This window comes from Hyaena hyaena, unplaced genomic scaffold (assembly GCF_003009895.1).
Source record: "Hyaena hyaena isolate Hyena2069 unplaced genomic scaffold, ASM300989v1 scaffold_317, whole genome shotgun sequence".
In the NCBI taxonomy this organism is placed as follows: domain Eukaryota; kingdom Metazoa; phylum Chordata; class Mammalia; order Carnivora; family Hyaenidae; genus Hyaena; species Hyaena hyaena.
In genome coordinates, this window is record NW_024080950.1 from 1,857,580 (window position 1) to 1,880,071 (window position 22,492).

At 41.7% G+C, this 22,492-nt stretch overlaps 1 protein-coding gene across 1 annotated transcript in view; it reads left to right on the forward strand.

Annotated features, from left to right (window-relative positions):
• Window positions 1–22,492, forward strand: part of LOC120242836 (myosin-IIIb) — a 208,393-nt gene that overhangs the window by 16,457 nt on the left and 169,444 nt on the right. Inside the window, exons 2-6 of the mRNA XM_039248793.1 lie at window positions 414–597; window positions 1,313–1,447; window positions 11,095–11,199; window positions 11,442–11,541; window positions 14,538–14,614. Of these exons, the coding sequence (XP_039104724.1) occupies window positions 414–597; window positions 1,313–1,447; window positions 11,095–11,199; window positions 11,442–11,541; window positions 14,538–14,614 (601 nt within the window). The remainder of the gene's footprint in view (window positions 1–413; window positions 598–1,312; window positions 1,448–11,094; window positions 11,200–11,441; window positions 11,542–14,537; window positions 14,615–22,492) is intronic.

Below are 22,492 nucleotides of genomic sequence, written 5' to 3' on the forward strand. Positions count from 1 at the left end.
AAGAACGAGACCTGGTCATAGTTACTAGAACCTGGGCACAAAGATCTTAGTCCTTTAGCTTTCAGATGCTTCCCCTAGCAAAGCCTAAAATGAGAACTATCCAGTCATGACCAGATGTCCTCTTTGGCCCTCTTGCTCATTCCTATAGTGCGTATGGAATCTCCCCTTTTAGAATCATGTTTTAAAGATATTACAGAATCATGTTGCCTTCTCCTCCACCTTCTACCTCCATTACTTAAAAAGCCTTCAAATACCTTTCTTAAAAAAAAAAAAAACTACTAAAATAAAAGGGGAAAAGAAAAAGAAAAAAATACCATAACATTGCTAGTTAAGAAAAAAGAATATTGTTTTGAAAGCCCACTGTCCTCAATTCCTGTGATCTCTTGCACATAACAAACTTTTCTCCCCATCAGGAAACATCTGTATGGATTGTTTCATTACAATCCCACGATGCTTGGACTTGAATCGCTTCCAGATCCCACTGATACCTGGGAAATTATAGAGACCATAGGTAAAGGCACCTATGGCAAGGTCTACAAGGTAACTAACAAGAGAGATGGGAGCCTGGCTGCAGTAAAAATTTTGGATCCAGTCAGTGTAAGTAATGGTAGTAAATTGCAACTACAATATAGTGTTTTATGCACCTTGAGCATTCAATTTCTTTTCCTGGTTCTAGGGATGATTTTCATGAAACCTGGCGTGACATCTCAGAATGAGTCATGATTTATCAGCTCATCTGCATGAAGGGACTCCATTTGGAGTTTAACATTTCCTTGAATTTCTGTTTCTTCTACTGTTGTTTGGTTTTGACCCTCTGAGTTCATCAGTAGTTACTTTCTTGGAAAGAGTAATGTATTTCACTCCTTTCTACAGAGGCTAGTCTCTTTGTAAGCTACAAAGATCTAGACATGTGGTACTCATTCATCTTGGCCTGGCATCGTCTTCCAGAGCACTGAACACCAAACTTATAATGCTGGAAACTGTTTTGCACAGTGAGGTTATAGGTGTTCTATCCCGCCTCGGGTCCCTTCAAGCTACTTCTCCTTAACTGCTTTGAAAATTCAGACATTTAAAAATAAAAATAGATATTTATAATAGTACTACTGAGGAAGAAAAAAATCTAATGAAGATATTTTATTGATGTAATAATTAGAATGTTTAAATGGGATCTGAACGTCCATTGTTAAATATTTTCAAGATACAGTAATGATGACATTAAAAATATAGAATAAATATGCTTAAAGTGATATTATGCCTATACCTACCCTCACACATTAGACTTAATCCAGCATGTATTTTTTACCCTGTGCAGGATATGGATGAAGAGATTGAGGCAGAATACAACATTTTGCAGTTTCTTCCTAATCATCCCAACGTCGTAAAGTTTTATGGGATGTTTTACAAAGCGGATCACTGTGTGGGAGGACAGCTGTGGCTGGTCCTGGAGGTAAGAGGCTCCCATTGGGTAACCATCCATTTAAACAGAGCACCAGGGACAAGCAGATGCAGTGTTGCCTAAATAGTGTAAGATACACATGTGAGGAGTTGATCCCTCCTCTGTGTCAGAAGTACCTTAGCAGATGTGGCGTTCTCCTCCGGAGTTCTTATAGGCTGTGTGCTGACAATGTTCATGTTTCTCTGCTTCAAAAGTTTAACAATCTTTTCTTCTTCTACAGAGTGAATATAGGAGTGCAGCTAGAAAAGGTTATTTTCTTCCTTCAACTGGAGAAAACATGTTCCAATTGATTGCAACTCATTGCAATTGCTAACCCAAGGTTTATTTGACTCACCACGTTTGGATTAGTCCGTTCATATTCATTAATCTTCATTTTAGATTAGGTTCCCTCAAAACAGACTGAGTGTCACATGTGGCAAGTTTATTGGAGAGTTTCTGCAGGAGCTAGGCCTGGAAGGAAGTGACGAAGGCAGGACTGGGCAAGGGAGACATGGAATAGCAGTGCGGTTGCAACAGAGGTCTCTGCCCTTTCTCCGAGAAATGGAGAGCAGAGATGCTCAAACTGTCCTGGATTGTATCTCTGCATCAGCCAGTCACAGCTGTGTGCCAGCCCTGAAGGGGGTGTGACCTTAGGGGACGCAGTTCGCAGTAGCCAGGAGAAATTCCTAGTGAGTGGTGCCACTGGGGGCTGTGAGTAGCTAATATTCCCGGCAGCACCTCCTCTGAAGAGGGAATCTGAAAGGAGCACTACTGTATCCACTGTGATCCTGCCTTTTTCCTTCTTTATTAATGGTAATGAATGTGTGTATCTGGGTGCAAAAGAGTCAATTACCTACAGTTCCATTCCACATGAGACTAAGATGAGATCTAGCCAAATGGCTAAGCTGTAATAATGATAATATGTGAAATTAGTAAATTAGGACAGGTCTATTGCCTCATGCTCAGTAGGCGCAGCCTGATTTGTTCTGGGTTCTGCCCTCTGAACCAGTAGGTGCCCCTGTGCCTGAGCTCCTGTATGCAGTCCCGGAGCACATGCACACATGTGAAAGCTTAAGAGAGAAGCAGCAAGGGGCACCTGGGTGGTTCAGTTGCTTAAATATCCTACTCTTGATCTCAGCTCAGGTCTTGATTTCAGGGTTGTGAGTTCATGCCCCACATAAGGCTCTGTGCTGGGTGTGAGGCCTACTTAAAAAGAGAGGGCGAGGGAGAGAGAGGGAGAGAAGCAGCAAGCAAGAGGTCAGGCCTCAATTCGTCATCTACCCTCTTGTCCAAATCTTTTGCCGGGCTCTGAGAGGGCCTGGGCATGGAACAGTATATGCTGGCTGCCATGGCAACTGTGTATGGAGAATTCATTTGTTATATTCAAATGGGGTAATCTGCAGGGAAACCACTTTGTACATTTCTGTCATATCAATTGCCTTCCTCAGGATATGAATATGAAAACCTCTTTGGTTTTCAAAGATCATCTTTGTCTATTTATTTGGTTCGTTGTCATATATCATATTCTCATAGTATCATCCTTTGGATTTTATTATTCCCTACCCCTTCCCTGAAAACATATATTTTATCCTGCCAGTGAGCTCTAGAATAACATTAATTTTTAAAATGCTGCTTTTCTTAGAACATGGGAAGTATTATTTCTAGGGTGTCTGATTATATTCTTCTTCAGTTCTCTAAACTGAACATGTCTTAAATCTCATTGCAATTTAATAATGGAAGTAGAGTGACCAAGAAACCTTAGTTTCAGTTCATTTTTACCCCCTGACTGAAAAAGACTGTATATTCAAACATGGAGAACTGGAACTTCCAGGAATTTTCCAGGGCTTTAAAAGGCGCCTCCCCTTGATGTAACCAGGCACGTGGGTGGGCTGCTCACCTGGAGACTAAATACCCTTCCTGATGAAGATATTGAACATCAGCCTCTCAGGCATGGCCAAGGCAGCCAGAAAGGGCTGGGCATGGCCTTGAAAGATGAGAAGGAGCCCAGAACTATGAACTAAGCCTCACGCCAATGATCCCCTCACAGGTGCTTGCTTTTTCAGGGTGACCACAGACAGATAATGAAGTTACCCTGAGATACTGAATTATTCATACATCAGCAATATAATATGCTGTCACTTATTACGCTTTTTGTGAGTTGGCTTTTTTTCTTTTATAGTTTATTGTCAAGTTGGTTTCCATATAACACCCAGTGCTCATCCCCACAAGTGCCCTCCTCCATGCCCATCACCCCCTCCCCCTCTCCCTTACCCCTGTCAGCCCTCAGTTTGTTCTCAGCATTCAAGAGTCTCTCATGGTTTGCCTCCCCCTGCCCTTCCCTAACTATTTTTCCCCTTCTCCTCCCCCATGGTCCTCTGTTAAGTTTCTCCTAATCCACCTGTAAGTGAAAACATATGGTATCTGTCCTTCTCTGCCTGACGATTTATTTCGCTCAGCATAACACCCTCGAGTTCCATCCACATTGCTACAAATGACCAGATTTCATTCTTTCTCATTGCCATGTAGTATTCCATTGTATAGGTAAACCACATCTTCTTGATCCATTTGTCAGTTGATGGACATTTAGGCTCTTTCCATGATGTGGCTGTTGTTGAGACTGCTGCTATGAACATTGGGGTCCATGTGCCCCTATGCCTCAGCACTCCTGTATCCCTTGGGTAAATTCCTAGCAGTGCTATTGCTGGGTCATAGGGGAGTTCTATTGTTAATTTTTTGAAGAACCTTCACACTGTTCTCCAGAGGGGCTGCACCAGTTTACATTCCCACCAACAGTGGAGGAGGGTGCCCGTTTCTCCACATCCTTTGCAAGTTGTTTTGGCCCATGTTGAAGTTGGTAATATGGGGAACCAGATAACCTTAGTCTGTTTTTGTCCCTGAATGGGCCATGTGTGTCAGGCTGCTGGGTGGTTAGGTGTGTCCAGTGCCTATAATATTCTCATAGAAAAAGGGACTCCTAGAACTGGCCTGACCTTTATGTAGGTAGGTCAGTCTCCTGGTATTCAGTTGAAGAGCAGAGGCCATAGCAGTGACATGGCGGAACTGGAGGGAGAACCACACTTGAGAGCTTGTCTCCCATTATGTGTTGCTGCTGCCTGGGTACTGTCTGCTGGGTCCTGGGAACACAGACTTGGCATCTCTGGCTGGGATCAAAGCAGCTCCTGGACACACACACACACACACACACACGTACTCACACACAGCAGGAAGACCATAAGGGTCTATATAGCACCCTGATTATTTTGCTTTATCTGCAGTTTTTCAAGGCATGCTTCAGGAGACTCACACAATAAACTTATGATCTGTTTAATATTGTTCTTATTATGTATACTGAGATTAAATTTATGTTACTTTTGCTCTTTCCTTGCTGAATGAGATGAAAGACCAGTGAGCAGCTACTCTGTAGAGCAAGTCTAGAGGATAGAAAAGTGTTATTAATAACTCCCTTAAATCATCACAACTCTGAAAACAAGAGCAAATAAAAATGTCATTTCTGAAATTCATTACTAATTGTTAGCAGAAAGTAAACCAAAGCTCTCTTTCATGACAGACACCTACTATATTAAAAAGGTGTGGAGAGAAAACACTTACATATAATAACGTATTGGAAAATTTGTGAATAAGTTTTAATCTAAATGAATATTAAATTTTAATATCTATAAGTCCTATTATCTCTCACCTAAATGAAATAAAATAATAATTTAGACCTTTAAGAAAAACATGGCGTTCAGAAAAAATACCTAGTGTGTGCTAAGGTGTAAATTGTATTTTCTCCTTTTTCCTTTTAGCATAAAACGTTCAGCAGATAGAAACTGTTAATTTCAGCCTGGGTCACATGCTAAACTTAAAAGAAATGGTTTAGAGTTTAGAGAACGTAAATAAAACTGTAAAATAAAATATTTCTAAAACCTGATGAAATAGTTAGCTTTTTAAAAAATCAGTTTTTTTCATTGGAGATTTGTGTAGAAGTTCAGTAACTAAGCCAGGTTGCGGTGATGGTAGGGGAGACACCTTTTGCTTCTATTTAAGGCCCTAGAAATTCCCACATAGGCCTGAATTTCATTGCAAGTGTTATACTTTAAAACTGTTCTCACCCACTGATATTGTGGCATGAATTAATTAGGTTTATCATGTGAACGAACTAGAGTGGGAACAGGGCTCTGATGAGTTGGAACCTAGGACTGGTACTTTTGGGTTGGCCAGAGATGGTTAGCAAGCGCTGCTTCAGACGGCAGCCTCTGGTGGGGTTCTAGAATGAGAGTCACTGGAGTGCTGGGTGTCAGAAGGAGGGTGTAGAACCCCTGGGAGTGGAGACGAAGCTGCATCCTAGGTACACGTACGGTATGTGCTCACCGAACGCAAGAGAGTTTGAAGCTGAGGAGCGGGAGTGACCCTGTCCCCCATGGAGAGAGATGAGATGAGAGGAGGGAGTCTTGCGGCCCACCTGCCTCTCAGAGTGGGAGTGTCTCCCCACTCTGACTGGAACTCTAGATCTGCAAACGACATGGCGTTCATTCTTCTTGGGGCAAGCCATTGGCTTCCGCTGGTGTCAGCAAAATAACACAATCTCCCCTACAGTGTGGAGAAAAACTATGTTGTTCTGGACTTACAGAGAGATGCACAGTGTCCACCATAGTGCTTCCTGAGGCATCTTCTTCAGTAGTTTTGACAATTCTGGACTTTACATTCTCTGTAGAACCTAACACACTTGAAGGATAAAATCCACTGAACTAAAGGGCACCAAAAAGAAATTCCTCTGAATTCTGCAGTCTGACTGGGTCAAATCAACATGCCAGTACAGAATCTACTTGCAGGTTGGAGCTTTGACTAGAATCAAGGTCTGGTGATTGTACTGCCTGGGCCATTCTTTAATAATAACTTGGAGGAAAGTTGATGACTTATTGAGCAAGGAACACTTTATTGCTTGAAATTATGGCCATCTTAGCAAGTGCACATACTGTGATTGAATCAATATTCAACGATGTTTTGGAAAATAGATGTGATACATAAATGATTTTTCTATCTTTCTTGGTTTGCAGCAAAATGCTTATTAAATTCTAGATGCATCCAGCTGCCACATTTCCTGAATGCTGAGGGCATAGGGAGGAAAGCAGGGATGGAGACACACCTCTGTTTTTGAATCTGAGGGCTGGCGGAGTGGGTGGGAATGAGGGGCCGCAGGAGCCAGCATGCAGGGGTGGGGTGGGAGGCATGGTCGCCTTCTCACAGTTCTAAGGGGATTATTTATTGAATGCATTTAAATGTAATTCCTTGTCATGCTTTTAAAATATTCATTTCATTTCACTGAACATTTATACTGGAAGGACACTTGTCAGTGCGTACCTGCTTTGTTTTTTGCACCAGGTACCCGTATTCCTTTTTCTGTCGCCCACAGGCTGCCCTTTAAAACTTTGCTGGGGAGCTTTTCAATTTCACAGGACAGCTTCCTCTAAGGGGGCCCTGAGCAGTTTAATTATATGTTTTTGTGAATCACAGGAAGTCACACAGCTCTTAAACTCTGACATTTAGTGAACAAAAGGCACCGACCCGGTAAGATCCTTTTGTTGTTTTTAAACCCACAGCTCAGTTTTGATCCTGCTGACAAAATGGCTGCTCTTAATCTCCTCATAGGTTCTAGAGCTATGAAGAAAGTTTGTAAGTTGGCTACCTATATAACGTATCGCTGAATAGGCTTCTGTTGCAAAAGTGGCCACAGTCAAAGTAGGGCAGGAGATACTAAAATGAGGTTTCAGGGGAAAATTCCAGGGTTGAGTTAGCTTGGATCATCACCCAGCATTTAATTTAAATTTTCTCTCAGTAGAATTTCAATAGTGCACTTGCAATTCAACAAAGCATGTGCCTCCCTGAGACAGGGGCCAGGCTGAGGGGAGGTTCTGATGAAGGTATTATAGTACCCTGCATTCCTATTACTGCTTTGGCTTTATTTTATTTTTATGTTTTTATTAAATTTAAAAGTGTTTTTATTTATTTCCGAGAGAGAGAGACAGCGTGAGCAGGGGAGGGTCAGAGACAGAGGGAGACACAGAATCTGAAACAGGCTCCAGGCTCTGAGCTAGCTGTCAGTACAGAGCTCGACACGGGGCTCAAACCCACGAACTGCGATTGGCTCTCTTCTTTCTATATCCAGTTGGTCAGAAAGTACAGCAGATTCTCTCTCGAAAAGCCTCCTATATCTGTCCTTGAATCTTCATCCTCATGACTCTTGCTTTTTGACCTTGCCTTTCTTGATTGCTTCAACACTTCATAGGAGGTGTCTAGCTTCTGATGTCTTCCTGTTCTGTCTACTCTCCAGTCTGCTGCCTGGTCTTTGTAGAATACGAATCTGAACAGAGACCTCTTGCCTAAAACTTGCCATTGCTTACCATTCCTATCTAATGATATATTCTTGTGTTGTAATACATGTGTGATAGTAATAAAGCCCATACTCATTAGCAGGGCACACCTGTCATTTCCTGCTCCCCTCCTTCCTTCCTCATCTCCCAGTCCTAGAATTCTGGCACCCTTTGTTCTAATAGTAGCCCAGTATTTAGAATTCATAGATGCCCTTCCCTTTCTTGTCTACCTGCCATAAACTCATTTGTCCCTTAAACTCATTGTAAATGTTACATCCTCTGGGAAGATTTCTTGACTCTCTCCTCCTCACCCTATCTCAGGAGAGGCCACCATTCCCTTTTTGTGCCGCCACACTCCCTAAGCACACCCCTGCCTCCATATGCCATACCCTAATTACTCATGTCCATTACTGGCGGCGACCTCTTTCAGGGCAGGGACTGTGTTGTGTCCAGGAATGAGTAACGGGTCATAAACTGAACGGTCACATATGATTTAGAACAAAGAGGTAAATTTCTTTTCAATAACTGAACTCAACTTTGATCTTGAGCTCCCAGCCTGCCTAGAGGAGACAACTGATTTTAATTCCTTCTGTTAAACTTCGTCCAAGTGAGTGACTTCTTTGGAAAGGGGCAGACTCTACTATTTATATCCCGTTTTCATAGTCTGGGTCAGAGCCTATGGGCTCTCCAATCATTTGGGTAAAGCCTTAAATTTTTTAGAGCCTCTTCTATTCTTCTTCCTCTTCCCTTCTCCCTGGGTGGCACCTGGATCTGGGTACAGGAGCTGCTCATGTAAAGCTATAACATTGAGGACAGGGGCCTTGAATTGCGTGGTGAACACTAAGTCCCTGTGCTGTTTGGCTTTGGTATTTCCCCACGTCCTTGGTCTCTGATACTCCTTCCTATTATCAGGTCCTCACTTTCTTTGTCCTTCTCATTCAGACTCTAGTCTTGTCCCTGTCTCCCAATGGAGCATAAAGTTCTGAATCTTCTGCAAGTCATGAGTGGGTTGTAGGGAACTGTTAAAATCCCAGCCTTGGTCAGCCTCACCTTGGCCTGCTGCCATTTCTGCTCAACATGGACACCCCTTTGTTGTCATGAAGCTTCTGTGTGGGGGTGTCCCCTTAGATTTAGAGATGAGAAGAGGATCATGAGAAATTGAAGTTTCTATTATAATTGTTCCCCTATTTAGAATCCCTTAGAAGGGAGCGATGTCACTCTACTCTTGTCCTCTCCAGCTCTCTACGCTCTATGCCACCAACTTTAGAAGGGCTTTTCTTTTTCTTGAGAACTTCCCTTATGTCACACCCCGTTCCATGATCATCATTTGATTCTGTGGTCAGTTCTCCAGTATTTGTTCCTTGAAATGTAGAATCTAGTCTGTAGAGTCCTAGAAAGTTCTTTTTGTCTGGTGAAAGAAAGCTGAGCTTTTAAGACTATTATACAAATCATGGCACTAAAAATGTATTCATTTCCCAAGAGGATATTAGGTTGAATGTTATGTGCCCTTTCAGGGTCATGCAAAACATAGAATCAAAAGAATGCGGATACTTTTGGAAGACATTACCCTAGTACTCAACGTTAGGGCCATCATAGCGATCCGTGTTGAATTACGGGTTACACCTCACATTGGTAGAGAGTAGATTCCAAGGACACTGCAAACTGATGGGACTATTGTAGCCTTCGATGCATTTCAGTGTTTTCAGGATTCTTCCTAAATTGTTCCTGATGGTAATTTTATCATAGTTGTAAAGGCTGCTAATTCTGTATTAGATTTTTAGTCATACTGTTGCTTATGAACAATTTAAATGGTAAAAGATGGGCAGATTCAGGTCCAGGTAATTTTGATTGTTAGTGTGTGTGCAAGGTATCTGCCATGTATGTAGCAGGGAATGATACACACATCAAATAAAAACATCTGCTCACCCTTTATTAAAACATTGCAGATATTCATAAACAGAGTAAAATAGATCCTAATGTATTATTATCTCGATAAAGAGAGATGCTAATCTGTGCCCATTCATATTTCCATGTCTACCAAAAGCCATTTGACTCAAGCAGCCACAACCCAGGGAACCTCTCACTGTTCACTAGTTAACCCTTTCCCAACATTTAGACAAAGTGCCCAGGTCTAAAGTGAGGTCTTAACCTTTATAAGAGAAAGGATGACTCTGAGAATCTGAAGAAGGCTCTAAATTTTCTTAGCAGAAAAAATGCAAGACGCATATACAACATGCATACCTACAATTTCAAGGTGTTTCCATGTCCTGCTCAAACCAATTAAGAACCTTTGATTTAAGATGGCAGGTAGTAAGCCCAAACCTGAATATTGGCCTCTACAGTTAGTAAAAATTATCCTTGAAAACTCTTACATTTCCATGAAAGTATAGTATGCCTGGTTCATGTGCTCTCAAATCTTAGTAATATATAATATGTACTTTTACAGTACTTTTAATTACAGACAAAAAAGAAGGGCATAAAGTTGCTGAGCACCCAGGGTTGAATATGAGAAGGTTAAATGCACATATGAGGCGATTCCATTCTGTAAATTTGACATGCAGTGTAAACTCTGGAAAGAGCTGCTGGTTGGGCTTCTGATGCCTGCAGTGCAAGCCCTGGAGACAGGAAGGTTTGAAATGAGAGTTATTTCCTCCCAGTGGCAATGACATCCATCTTTACCTCTCCTGCTGTTTCCTTATCCATAAAATGCATGTGTTTTTACTTTTATTTTCTTTTCTTTTATTATTCAAAAAAATTTTTTTAGTGTTTCATTTATTTCTGAGAGAGAAAGAGAGAGAGAGAGACAGCATGAGCAGGGGAGGGTCAGAGAGAGAGAGGGAGACAGAGAATCCGAAGCAGGCTCCAGGCTCTGAGCTGTCAGCACAGAGCCAGACGTGGGGCTCGAACCCACGAACTGTGAGATCATGAACTGAGCCAAAGTTGGACGCTTAACTGACTGAGCCACCAGGTGCTCCTATTTTTTTTTTTAAATAGGCAATATTCACGTAAAATGAAAATATCCAGTAAGTCACCATGATTACTGATATGCTTTCTCTTTCGAATGTCTAAATGACTTGTGCTTTTATATTTCACTCGACAATCAACTTTTTGGACGTGTGCATTGTGTAATGTAAATCTGAAGTTTAATTATTCTGACCTGGAATTTTGTGATCTGTAAACTTACTGCATCAGGTCAATAATGAGTGAGCTTTTCTTCTTAACATCTTTTTCTTTTTCTTCTGTATGTGTCCTCCTGCTGTCCCTTCTCCTCGGCACTTCCTCTTGCAGTTGTGTAATGGGGGCTCAGTCACCGAGCTTGTCAAAGGTCTACTCAGGTGCGGCCAGCGGTTGGATGAAGCAATGATCTCATACATCTTATATGGGGCCCTCTTGGTAAGACCGTCCATCAAGCTGGGGATGACACGGGGGAGGGAAATTTGTAACCTGTCAGGATCACCATTGCATAGTAGTAAGTGGAAATGGCCCTATAATATGCAAGGTGTATAACGGCAGGGAGGTGTAGCTAAATGTGGACTTTGATTGGATTTTTAATAGTAGGGTAATTGTCTTAAAATAACCATTCAAATTTACCCTTTCTCTTTCCTGTTGTCTGGTGGTGGTGGGATGCCATGCAGGGCCTTCAGCATTTGCACAATAACCGAATCATCCACCGTGATGTCAAGGGGAATAACATTCTTCTGACAACAGAAGGAGGAGTTAAGCTCGTTGACTTTGGTAATGACTGCTTGTCGTTTGTTTTCTTGATGTGTGCAGTTTAGCCCAAGGCAACAATTTATTGGAATCTCAGAAGACTGGGGCCTCTCTGCTATCCGATAGGCTGAGGGACTTTTTCCAGTCAAGCACAGACTGGAGAGTGGGGGCAGGGAGGGGGGGTGTCACCAGATGGATCACCCTAGGAGATGCTGTTTGTTAATCTATTTTCAGCTTTAGAAGCAATTTTATTAAAGATAGAAAATAAAAGTGTTTCAAAAGAAGAATTTGATAGAAAACTTTGGTTTTCTGGGAAGAATGTCGCATCTCAGGGCGATTGTCTATAATTTACATTTCATCATTTCTTCTTTTGCATATGAAAAGAGAAAGCAGTTTGGTCTTTTAAATGACTTTTTCTAGCCTCAGGCACACTTATTCCCAGTGAGCAGAAGGTAAAATAGTCCTTTGGGTCTGGGAGCTAACATCCCTCTAAATCGTGATTATTGCTGCTACATGTGAGGCTGGTTGAACTGGAAACATTAAGAGGAAATGGAAATGTGAGCGGAAATACAGAGCAATATCACCTAAGGCCAGAGACCTACTAATATCTCCTTGCAAGGTTCATGTATTGATATTCAGAAACCAACAAACCATTTGGTTTTCCTTTTTAACTTTATTGAATGGTTTAATCTTCTAAATGTGTTCAATGATGGTTAGTACTTCAGTATGATTGTTACAGATAAAGAGAAAACATTTATAGAAGCACTTTTTAAAATGTTCTTTATCAAAGTCAACATAGTAGGAGAAAAGATTGATGATTTTGAATATTCATTTTTTTGTTGTTAAGAAAGAATTCAGTGTTAAAATGTGAATGATTAGCTCAGAAGAAATTTCTCAAAAATAAGTGGAGGAGTTACTTTAGGTGTATCGATCTACTTACTAAAAGAACAAGCAAAGAAAAATAGCAAAGGGGCACTTGGTTCATGTCTCATGCTCTGCTTTCTGAATAAGGAATGGTGTGACCTTATCAATGTGCTGTGGATAACATCAGAGATGTATTTTACGCGTGATCCCAAGGCCAGTGAATGTATTGTGAGGGAAAGAGCCTAGAAGGATGAGGATGGGGATTAATGCTGATTTATCTGCTCACCAGTTTTGTGATTTGAAATGAGTCTCCTAATCTTGCCAAGAGAAGGTTCCTAAACTCCCAGTTGCTGCGAAAGGAATTTCTAGCAATCAAAAACAGAAAAGTTTAGTTTTTTTTTTTTCTTTTAAGCAAAATCGCAGTGGAGAACTTGGCAAAATAACAAATTATCCATGGCCGATAGAGTTTAGAGAGCCCTCTTTGGATTTCTAATTTCTCTCTGGAATGCAAGCGTCCAGTCCGAAGCAACCTGTGGGTCCTTGGCAAATCTGTGCCTGATTCAGGTTTTTAAGTTCTCATTACCAACAGCATTACTGACAATGTTTGTCATTCTGTTAAGGGCTGCATTCAATTTCTTTTATTTTCTAATTAAAATTTTTATTTTATTTTTTTATTATTTTAAGTTTTTAAAATTATTTTGAGAGACAGAGCATGAGCCAGGGAGGGACAGAGAGAGAGGAAGGGAGAGAGAGAGAATCCCAGGCAGACTCCAGGCTGACAGACTTGAACTCAGGAACCATGAGATCATGACCTGAGCTGAAACCAAGAGTCAGATGCTTAACTAACTGAGCCAACCAGGCACCCCTGCATTAGATTTCTGCTTGGTATAAACAAATACCTTATGTCTGTAAAATACTTTACAATTATAAATTATTTCACATTTATTTTCTTATTTGATCTTTAAGAAGAACCCTTGCTGGGGTGCCTGGGTGACTCAGTCAGTTAAGCGTCTGCCTCTTCAGCTCAGGTCATGATCTCACCATTTGTGAGTTCGAGCCCCACATCGGGCTCTGTGCTGGCAGTGTGTAGCCTGCTTGGGATTCTGTCTCCCTCTCTCTGTCTCTCCCCTGCTTGCTCTTGATCTTCTCTCAAATAAAAATAAACTTTAAAAAAATTCTTAAAAAAAAAAAAAAAAGAAGACCCGTTGCATTCAGTGTGACAGGTATCATTATCCCCAGTTTGAGGATAAGAAAATTGAGGCCCAGAGTGAGGGACTCTGAGGTCATACAGTTAGGAAAAGGCCTAATTGGGATGGAAAACAAGTCTTCTGACTACTAATCCAGCACATCTGTACTTCTACTTTATTCCCTTTTGTATAGAGAAGAGAGCTGTCTGAAGACTAAAATAGATAAAATACATTGGAATTACATTAAAATTCAGGTCCTCAACGCTGAGCCCTAGATAATAATATTATTAGTCAACTTCTTTTTCCATTTGACATGGTTTTCTTGCCAGGTTTCCAGCCTCCTAGGTAAGATAAGGGACTAAGAAGTTTTTATGTGTACATTGTTGCTCTATTGCATATAATACACACCAATTTTCTTCCTCTGTAAATGAAGCACTACTTTAAGAACGACATCACCTGGAATATTTTGGAGATATAATAGGAAGATATTTTGGGTTTAGTTCTTGATATTTTCTTTCGATTCCAATTTTGCAGCACTACAGATAGGAACGTTCATTAGGAAAAAAATATTCTAGTGATTTGGCTAGAGGGATAAATGCTTCCACGCAGTGGTCGGCAAACTCCGGTGTCTCAGCTGAATCTGATCTGCCTCCCGTTATGTGATGAGTGAGAGAAGAATGGCTTCTACATTTTTAAATGATTGGGGGAAAATCAAAAGAATATTTTATGGCCTATGAAAATTATATTCATCCATAAATAAAACTTTATGGAAACACAGCAGCACTTACTTGTTTCTGTGTTGTTCTTGGCTGCTTTTTGGTCTCCAGTGGCAGAGATGACCAATTCTGACAGAGCCCATGGGGCTGGCAAAACCTACTGACTGTCCGACCCTTATGGAAAAAGTTTGCCAACCTCTGATCTAGCATCATCCTCTGTTCACTGCTGAATTACGATACCCTTTTCTTATAGGTGTCTCAGCTCAACTCACCAGTACACGTCTGAGGAGAAACACATCTGTTGGCACCCCATTCTGGATGGCCCCCGAGGTAATCAGAGGCATTAATTGTGTTTGTTGAGTACCTTGGTACTGTGCATTTTTTGGGGGAAAGTCATATACTTCACAAAATTTTCAGAACTGTAAGTTCTGCTTTGGTTAGTGATAATGATGACACATAATCTCAAAAATGCAGGATTTAGTTACAGCTAACCCATAGGGTACCTTCATGCAATTAGAAAAAGGTGTTCCCTCCAGAAGATGCACCCCTCTCCCAGGGTCATGGCTTGGCAAGTTTACCCAGCCTTTGTATGAATTAGAAAAAGTCACCTTCCCGGCCAGGTGCAGCCCCAGAAACACATGGCTTATTGATAAAGAAAAGGATTCCAGCTCTGACTGGATTACCGTACTAAACACAGTTTTTTGCTACCAGGTACATAGCAGCTTCTCTTGCGTACTTTTTTGGCTCTCTAGAAAAATCTGGGATTTGATCCTAATTTGGTTCTGGCATCATCACAGAACCCTCTGTGAGATGATGCAGGTAGAAGTTTGGGGAATTTTCCAGCTAGATAAGGCATACCCTGAAACACTGTTACAGCTTTGCTTGCCAGGTCAGCATTTAATTCCACTGTACGGGGGCCTGTGTCCTGAGCAGGTCTCTGGGATTAAGCAGATGGGTGCTTTTAATAAGAGGACTCAGGCAGTCGTCTCGTTAGAGGTCTTTCTATCTCCATTCTGTCCCCATGGCTGTTCTTCCTCTATGTGTCTGCATAGGAGGTCTCCTAACACAGTAATCAGTTGACACTAATATGCTCACAGCTTTTCAGTGGCTTACCATTGTCTGTGGGCCTCTCTTTCACGCTTAGGTAATGGACAGGCCCATTTTATTTTATTATTATTATTTTAAAAACTCTTAATGTTTATTTTTGAGAGACAGAAAGAGAGAGAGAGAACGAGCTAGCTAGAGAGTGTGAGTGGGGGGTCGGTGGGGGGGGGGGCAGAGAGAAAGGGAGACACAGAATCCGAAGCAGACTCTAGGCTCTGAACTGTCAGTGCAGAGCCCGATGCAGGGCTTGAACCCACGAGCTGTGAGATCATGATAGGAGCAGAGGTCAGACACTTAACTGACTGAGCCCCCCAGGTGACCCAAGGACAGGCCCGATTTAGAGAAAGGAAAACCCTGTAGATTCCAGTGTTTACTTAAATCTTAGTTTCTTAAGTGGGATTTTAAAAACATGAAACTAGACATAAACTCCTTATGGCTTATATTTATAGAACTATGAGACTAAAACGAAAAAAAAAGTGTTACAAAAAAAACTGCAAAGCCAATATCACTCAAGTCAGCACGTTTAATTTAAAGAAACAAATGACACTGTTTTGTGAAACTCAGTTGTCCTTTGCAGCATGAATATGTTTCAGAGCATGACAGCATAAATTCCTTTGAGTTATTTTGTCACACTTAGTATGTGTATTATGTGGTGACCCAGTTCTCCCACCACTTTACTTACTCTATTTCAGCTCGGGTGATCTTTGTTCAAACAGCATCTCCTTTGGTCTCTAACTGGTACATGTCTCTTGGCCTATGCCAGCTTAATAATAAACATAAATACCGGTGCTGAGATTGTGAGGCAAATGGTCATCCAGATTTGGAATATGTTTCTATCACTGTTCTCCGATTTTATTACTAATAAAATGATCATTGCAACAGAAACAAAACCACAAAAATTTTCATAGGGACCTTGTGAACCCTACTTTGAGAAACACTGCAGGGAAGAGTCAAAACTCCTTTGGATGGTGAACAAAGCCCTCCATAGTCCAGCCCCTGCCTACCTGTCCAGCCTCATCTCAGGTATTGTTCCCCAGTTTACTTGCTGTTAAGCCTCAACAGTGGTGAACAAGTTCACTCCACATCCATCTTGATAAAGCAGTCCTTTAACGCTTCCATGCATTGCTGTATCTTCTGGAGTAGCTCTTCAAGACTCCAAGTCTCCGCTCAGATGCATCTCTCTCCCCTAAGAAACCTTCCCTAATCCCTGGCTGACACTGAGGCTCCTGTCCCTAAGTTTCCCCCGCAGCCCTTATAGCCTCCGTTAGCACATCACTGTCATCCCACTGTAATCTCTGGGTAGGGTCCTGGGATGTCCTGCTCTCAGCATTGTGCTTGATGCAGAGTAGGTAGGTGCTCAGTAAGCGGTAGATGCATGAATCCTTTGGTAAAAAAGATAGCCAAAGGAGAAGATGAATTTGGAGGGTACTTTGAGGACGCTTTACAATGACTGGCATTAAAAAATTTCCCTGTCGATTTTGATTGATCTGTTATTGAAGGGAAGCATAACTGAGGCCACTCAACTCACATTTAGGGTGGCATAACACAGAAGATGGTGTTCTTGTTCTAACTCACAGCAAGCTGGTATTCCCAGAATCACAAAATGGAAATAAGAGAAGCCTACCCTTGGCTTTGTGCATTTAAGTGTTTATTTATTTTTGAGAGAGAAAGAGAAAGAGAGAGAGGGCGGGGGATGGGCAGAGAGGGGGGTGGGGACAGAGGATCTGCAGCAGGCTCCAGGCTCTGAGCTGTCAGCACAGAGCCCGACTTGGGACTCAAACTCACAAACCGTGAGATCATGACCTGAGCTGAGCTGGATGCTTAACTGACTGAGCCACCCAGGCACCTCTGTGACTTCTCAGTTTTAGCCAGGCTGAGTAAAATATGTGCAATATTTCTGTAAGGGGCAGTTTTGTGGTCTGTGGTGAGCTTCTGTGTCCCGGATTGTCTGGAACTGGTTGAGTTATCAACAGGGAGTGGCCAGTGTCCCATCTTACCTGCTGTAGTGGTTAAATTGTGGAAACCTTGACAGTGCCTTTCAGGAGCAAGTGCCCAATTGCTCATGCACGCCTCAAAGTCTCTCTCAGGATGTGTGCTTGTGTTCCAGTATGCTCTGAGTCCTGGGCTGCAGTTCTTGGGACGCAAGCCTGCACAATCCTCACATTTTTATTTTCTCATTTTTTTAGAAGTTTATTTATTTTGAGAGACAGAAAGAATGAGCAGGAAAGGGGCAGAGAGAGAGAAGGAGAGAGAGAATCCTAAGCAGGTGCCCCACTGTGATTGCGGAGTGCGACGTGGAGCTTGATCTCACCTGACACGGGGCTCAAGTTCACAAATTGTGAGAGCATGACCTGAGCCAAAACCAAGGGTCGGATGCTTAACTGACTGAGCTAGGCGTCCCTCTCACATTTTTATTTTCTAAACGGAGAATTACTTTTTCCAACAAAGCTTTTTTCTTCTTCATATTTCTACATAAATATGTCCACAGGAACAATCTTCTATTTGTCAGTTCGATTCCATAAACATTTCTACTCTCCCTAGTGAGCAAGGCTCTGGGTCAAGAGCAGTCCATGGAAATATAATCAGCAGTGGTTCCAATGAACATTGTCTTCCTGTGACAGCTGCAGAATATACTTTTACTTAATATACTTTTATACTTTTACTTCTCTTAATATACTTTTACTTCTCTAGTGTGAATAAGTGGTGTGTAGATTGGATATGGCAACAACGTATACAATGCCAATACCAGCGGAATAAAATCATTGCAGGTGACCAGTGCTTTCATTTTGAAAAGGCAGTTGAAAGATCCTTGATCCTATTTAATTCTGAGAAATGGAACCAAATTATTCTTTTCCCAGTTTTACTTCCATTTCTATTTCCCCAGCTTGAGTAACTTCAATATTTAATTCAAACAGGCTCTACTACAAACCGGGAATGTGACCATACCAGAATCAAATGTTGGTGAGCAGTCCAAACGCACAGTTCACTGGGGCAGCTCAAAGCTGCAGTATATTGTCAACACTCTCCACCTCTTTCCTCTCATTGTCTCATTTGGATACTACTAAAGTTGAAAAATACTGGGTAAAAGCAGTATCAACTCAGCTATTTAGAATAAGAAGAATTCTAGGGAGTGCTCTTAGGGTGATAGTACTTTGAAACAATGCTCCTGGGGAAATACTGCCTAGCATAGTAAAAGGTTTAATCTAAAAGTCAAGATCAAATAAATAAAAGCCAAGATTAGTACAGTTTTTTACCCAGTGAAGGTAAGAGGTGGGTGGTTGCAGAGTGTTGGTTCAGCAGCTCAGTAAAGCCATCAAAAATCCAGGCTGCGACTGTTGCACCTGAATGGCTTCATTGTTGGGGACTGTTTTGGGGGGCATTTGTGACAATATTGCCCGTGAACATCTGAGGGGCAGTAGTAGCTCCAGCGTCCCAATAGCCACCAGCGAAAGTATCCTTGGTACCAACAGATACCCCCGTTTACTTCCATGAGGCTAATCGTGTGGTCAGCCAAGAGGTTAAAGAGGGTTCTTCTGCCCTGGAGTCAAAGACTGTCCACTCCGTATTAGTTTTCTAGGACTGCCATAACAAAGTAGTACAAACGCAGCTTAAAACAACAGAAATTTATTATTTCCTAGTTCTGGAGGCTAGAAGTCCAAAATCAGGGTGTCAGCAGGGCTGTGCTCCCTTTGAAGCCTCCAAGATCCTTCTGGCTTCTTCTTAGCCTCTAGCAGTTTGCTGGCAATCTTTGGTATTTGGCCCACAGCTGCATAACTCCAACATCTGCCTTTGTAGTCTCATGCCAGCCTCCTTGTCTGTCTCTGCCGTAATGTGGCCATCTTCTTATAAGGACGCCAGTCATGTTGTGTTAGGGGCTCACCCTACTCCAGTATGACCTCATCTTAACTAATTATGTCTGTAGCAACTCTGTTTTCAAGTAAGTTTTCATTCTGCGGTTCTGAGAGTAAGCACTTCAAAATATATTTTTTTGAGGACACAACTCAACCCATAACAGCCCTCCAAATACTTAGCACCCCTCCTTTGTAGTAAATAATTCAAGTTTCCAAGGGAATCAGTCAGTCATTTGGAACCTGCAGGTCGGGCCTGCATGTTACAGGGCTAGCTTAGAGAGTTCAGCTGTGACTGCACATGCGTGCATGAGAGTGTGCATACTTACATACTGTTCTCTCTCAGCCTCAGGGGTTTAAGGCAAATACCGTTCTTACTGGATGTACTAAGCATAACACATTGCCTTCCCACATGGCTGCTTACCACCTTCAGAATTTTGTTCTGTCCTACCTGATCTCTGGCCAAACATTTTTTTTTCTTATTACCTCCTGAAATGTTTGGCTCCAGTGACCACACCCCCCCCCCCAATCCCCTGTATATGTTGAGCCTCTGGTCTCCCTGCCTCTTACTTTAGTCTATATCTTAGACATGTATATATTTTTTTAACATAGTCTTCCCATTGGCCGTGTTTATTGTCTCTTTTCTCCTCTACTGTCTCCTGACAGCCAATTTCTTACAATAAATAATGTGCATAACAGTATTTCACATTTGCATAGAACTTTTACAAATATATATATTAAGTGCTCGCACATACCTGTTAGGATGCCAGTTAGGCATGATTTCACTGACGTTATAGATAAGGAATCCAAGGCTCTGCCAGGCTACATGCCCAGGGACACTGAGTGGGCAGTGAGTAACAATGACTAGATCTGTATGTTATGATTCACTGAACTGGAAGATTTCTACAACCCATGGCCACTGTCAGGATTGGTATTGCTCAGCTAGTGTTTGCATCATAGGCGTGCCTGGTAATATCCTGGTCTATAGCAAAAAGGGACACAAGCCTCCTTTATGTTTATGTATAATGACGGTGGGAGGGTTGGGAGGAATTTGATCCTTCGTCTTCCTTTCCCGCCATCACACATAGCAAAGAATTAAACTAAGTGTTTCTAAATGACTGAAACTAAAGAAAGAGGACCAAAGTTGTCATTATTATTTTTACGGGGGACGTTTGTAGACTGTGTTAAAATTATGCCTTATAGTAACTGGTATGAATGGGTGTGGCCATGCTGATGAGGAAAATATTGAAACATTTCCATTCTGGATGGTACGTGGCTGGCATCCAGGGCCCCTTGAGTGCTCCTCGGCCACCAGAGGTGCCTGCCTCTTTCCCTGGCAGCCCAGATCTCCTACTGGTCTAATATCTGGCAAGCAAGGGACCGCAAGGAAGAGCTCCAGTGCCATGAGCCAGCTGAGTGTCAGACAGTTTGAATATTGCACCTGCTAAACATGCGTATGGTGGGAAGGAAACTTTCACTTGCTGAGGACCCATTGATGTATCGCGAACTAGGATAGGTATATGTAACACGTTATTTTATGTCATTCTCACAACAGCTCTCCATATTAGACATTACTTTCTCCATCTAACCACTGAGGAAAGTGAGACTCAAAGAAGTGTATAGGAGATGTCAGGCCCAAAGTCACCTACCTAGTAAGTAGTGGAATGGTTTGGCTTTTCAGAGAGCACGACGATGCAAATCCCATTTGACAGATGAGAAAACTAAGGCAGGGAGAGGCTATTCTCTCTGACAGTTCAGAGCAGTCTTGGTTCTAGAATTCAGGTTTCCTAGCCCACCAGCCTTGAATTCGTTTACTTAAGTGCGTTCACACAGCGTTTTCAGTGTGGAAAATGTGTGCTGAGAAAGCCCAAACAACAAAGACACGCAGAGATATAGTGGAAGAATACTTTGAAACTGGAGCATGAGACATCATTTTAAAAGACATACATGAAGGACCTATCCCCTGTAATTTATAGTTGACTGCACTTTGCAGTCCCACCAGTGAGAGAAACAACCCATATATTAAGGATTCAGTTTACTTGGCATCTTACTAAAATGGCTAAAGATCTGTTCCTGTATTAGAAAGCAGACTTGTGGATAAAGTAAACATTTGCTTCTTTTTAGAAAAAAAAATTTTTTTGGTTTTTACTTCCATCTGCTCATTGTTGCAAACAAGAGCTAATCAGCTGAGCAGAGAAACAGATGTGCTGTGACGGCTCCAAAACTGGGTCTTTTTCTCTGCTTGGAAAAGGGTCGTTGACAGGGGACGGTTGCCATAACGACAAGCTTACACCAGTGCGGAAATACCACAGGCTTTTTGCAACCACTCTTGCCTTCATTAATTATGCCTTTCCTAGCTAAATGATACGATAATGCTGTTTCTCGTGGCATTGCCAAGACTCAGGATGACAAAAGAGATATTTTGTGTCGAAGGGCTCAGAGAGCCATAAAATACTATAGAACTAAAATGTCCTTATTGTCATTATTATCATTTTTTTTCCCCCTAAGCTCTAGCTAATGGGTTTGGTCCCCAGATAAGTGTTAGCATTTATTGAGTGCTTACTATGTACCAGGTACTAAGTGCATTATTTTTTATTTTATTTTTTTAGGAAATGATTTATTTTTTTTATTGAAGTATAGTTGACACACAATGTTATATTAATTTTAGGAGTATAATGTAGTGATGCAGCAACTCTGTATGTTATGCTGTGCTCACCACAAGTGTAACTACCATCTATCACTATACAGTGCTCTTAAACTACCATGGACTATATTCTCTACGCTATACCTCTCATTCCAATGCGTTATTCATTCTATAGCTGGAAGCCTGTACCTCCCACTCCCTTTCACCCATTTTGCTCATCGCCCTATCCCTCTCCCCTCTGGCAATTAATGCACTTAGTACCTGGTACATAGTAAGCACTCAATAAATGCTAACACTTATCTGGGGACCAAACCCATTAGCTAGAGCTTAGGGAACAAAAAAAATGATAATAATGACAATAAGGACATTTTAGTTCTATAGTGTTTTATGGCTTTCTGAGCCCTTCGACACAAAAATATCTCCTTTGTTTTTTATTTATGACTTTGTTTCTGCTTTGTTTATTAGCATTTTTTAAAATTTTTATTTATTTTGAGAGAGAGTAGGTGAGGGGAGAGAGAGGGAGGGAGAGAATCTCAAGCAGGCTCTGTGCTGTGCTAAACCAACTGAGCCACCCAGGCGCCCCTGTTCTTTTGTATTTTAGATTCCACATGT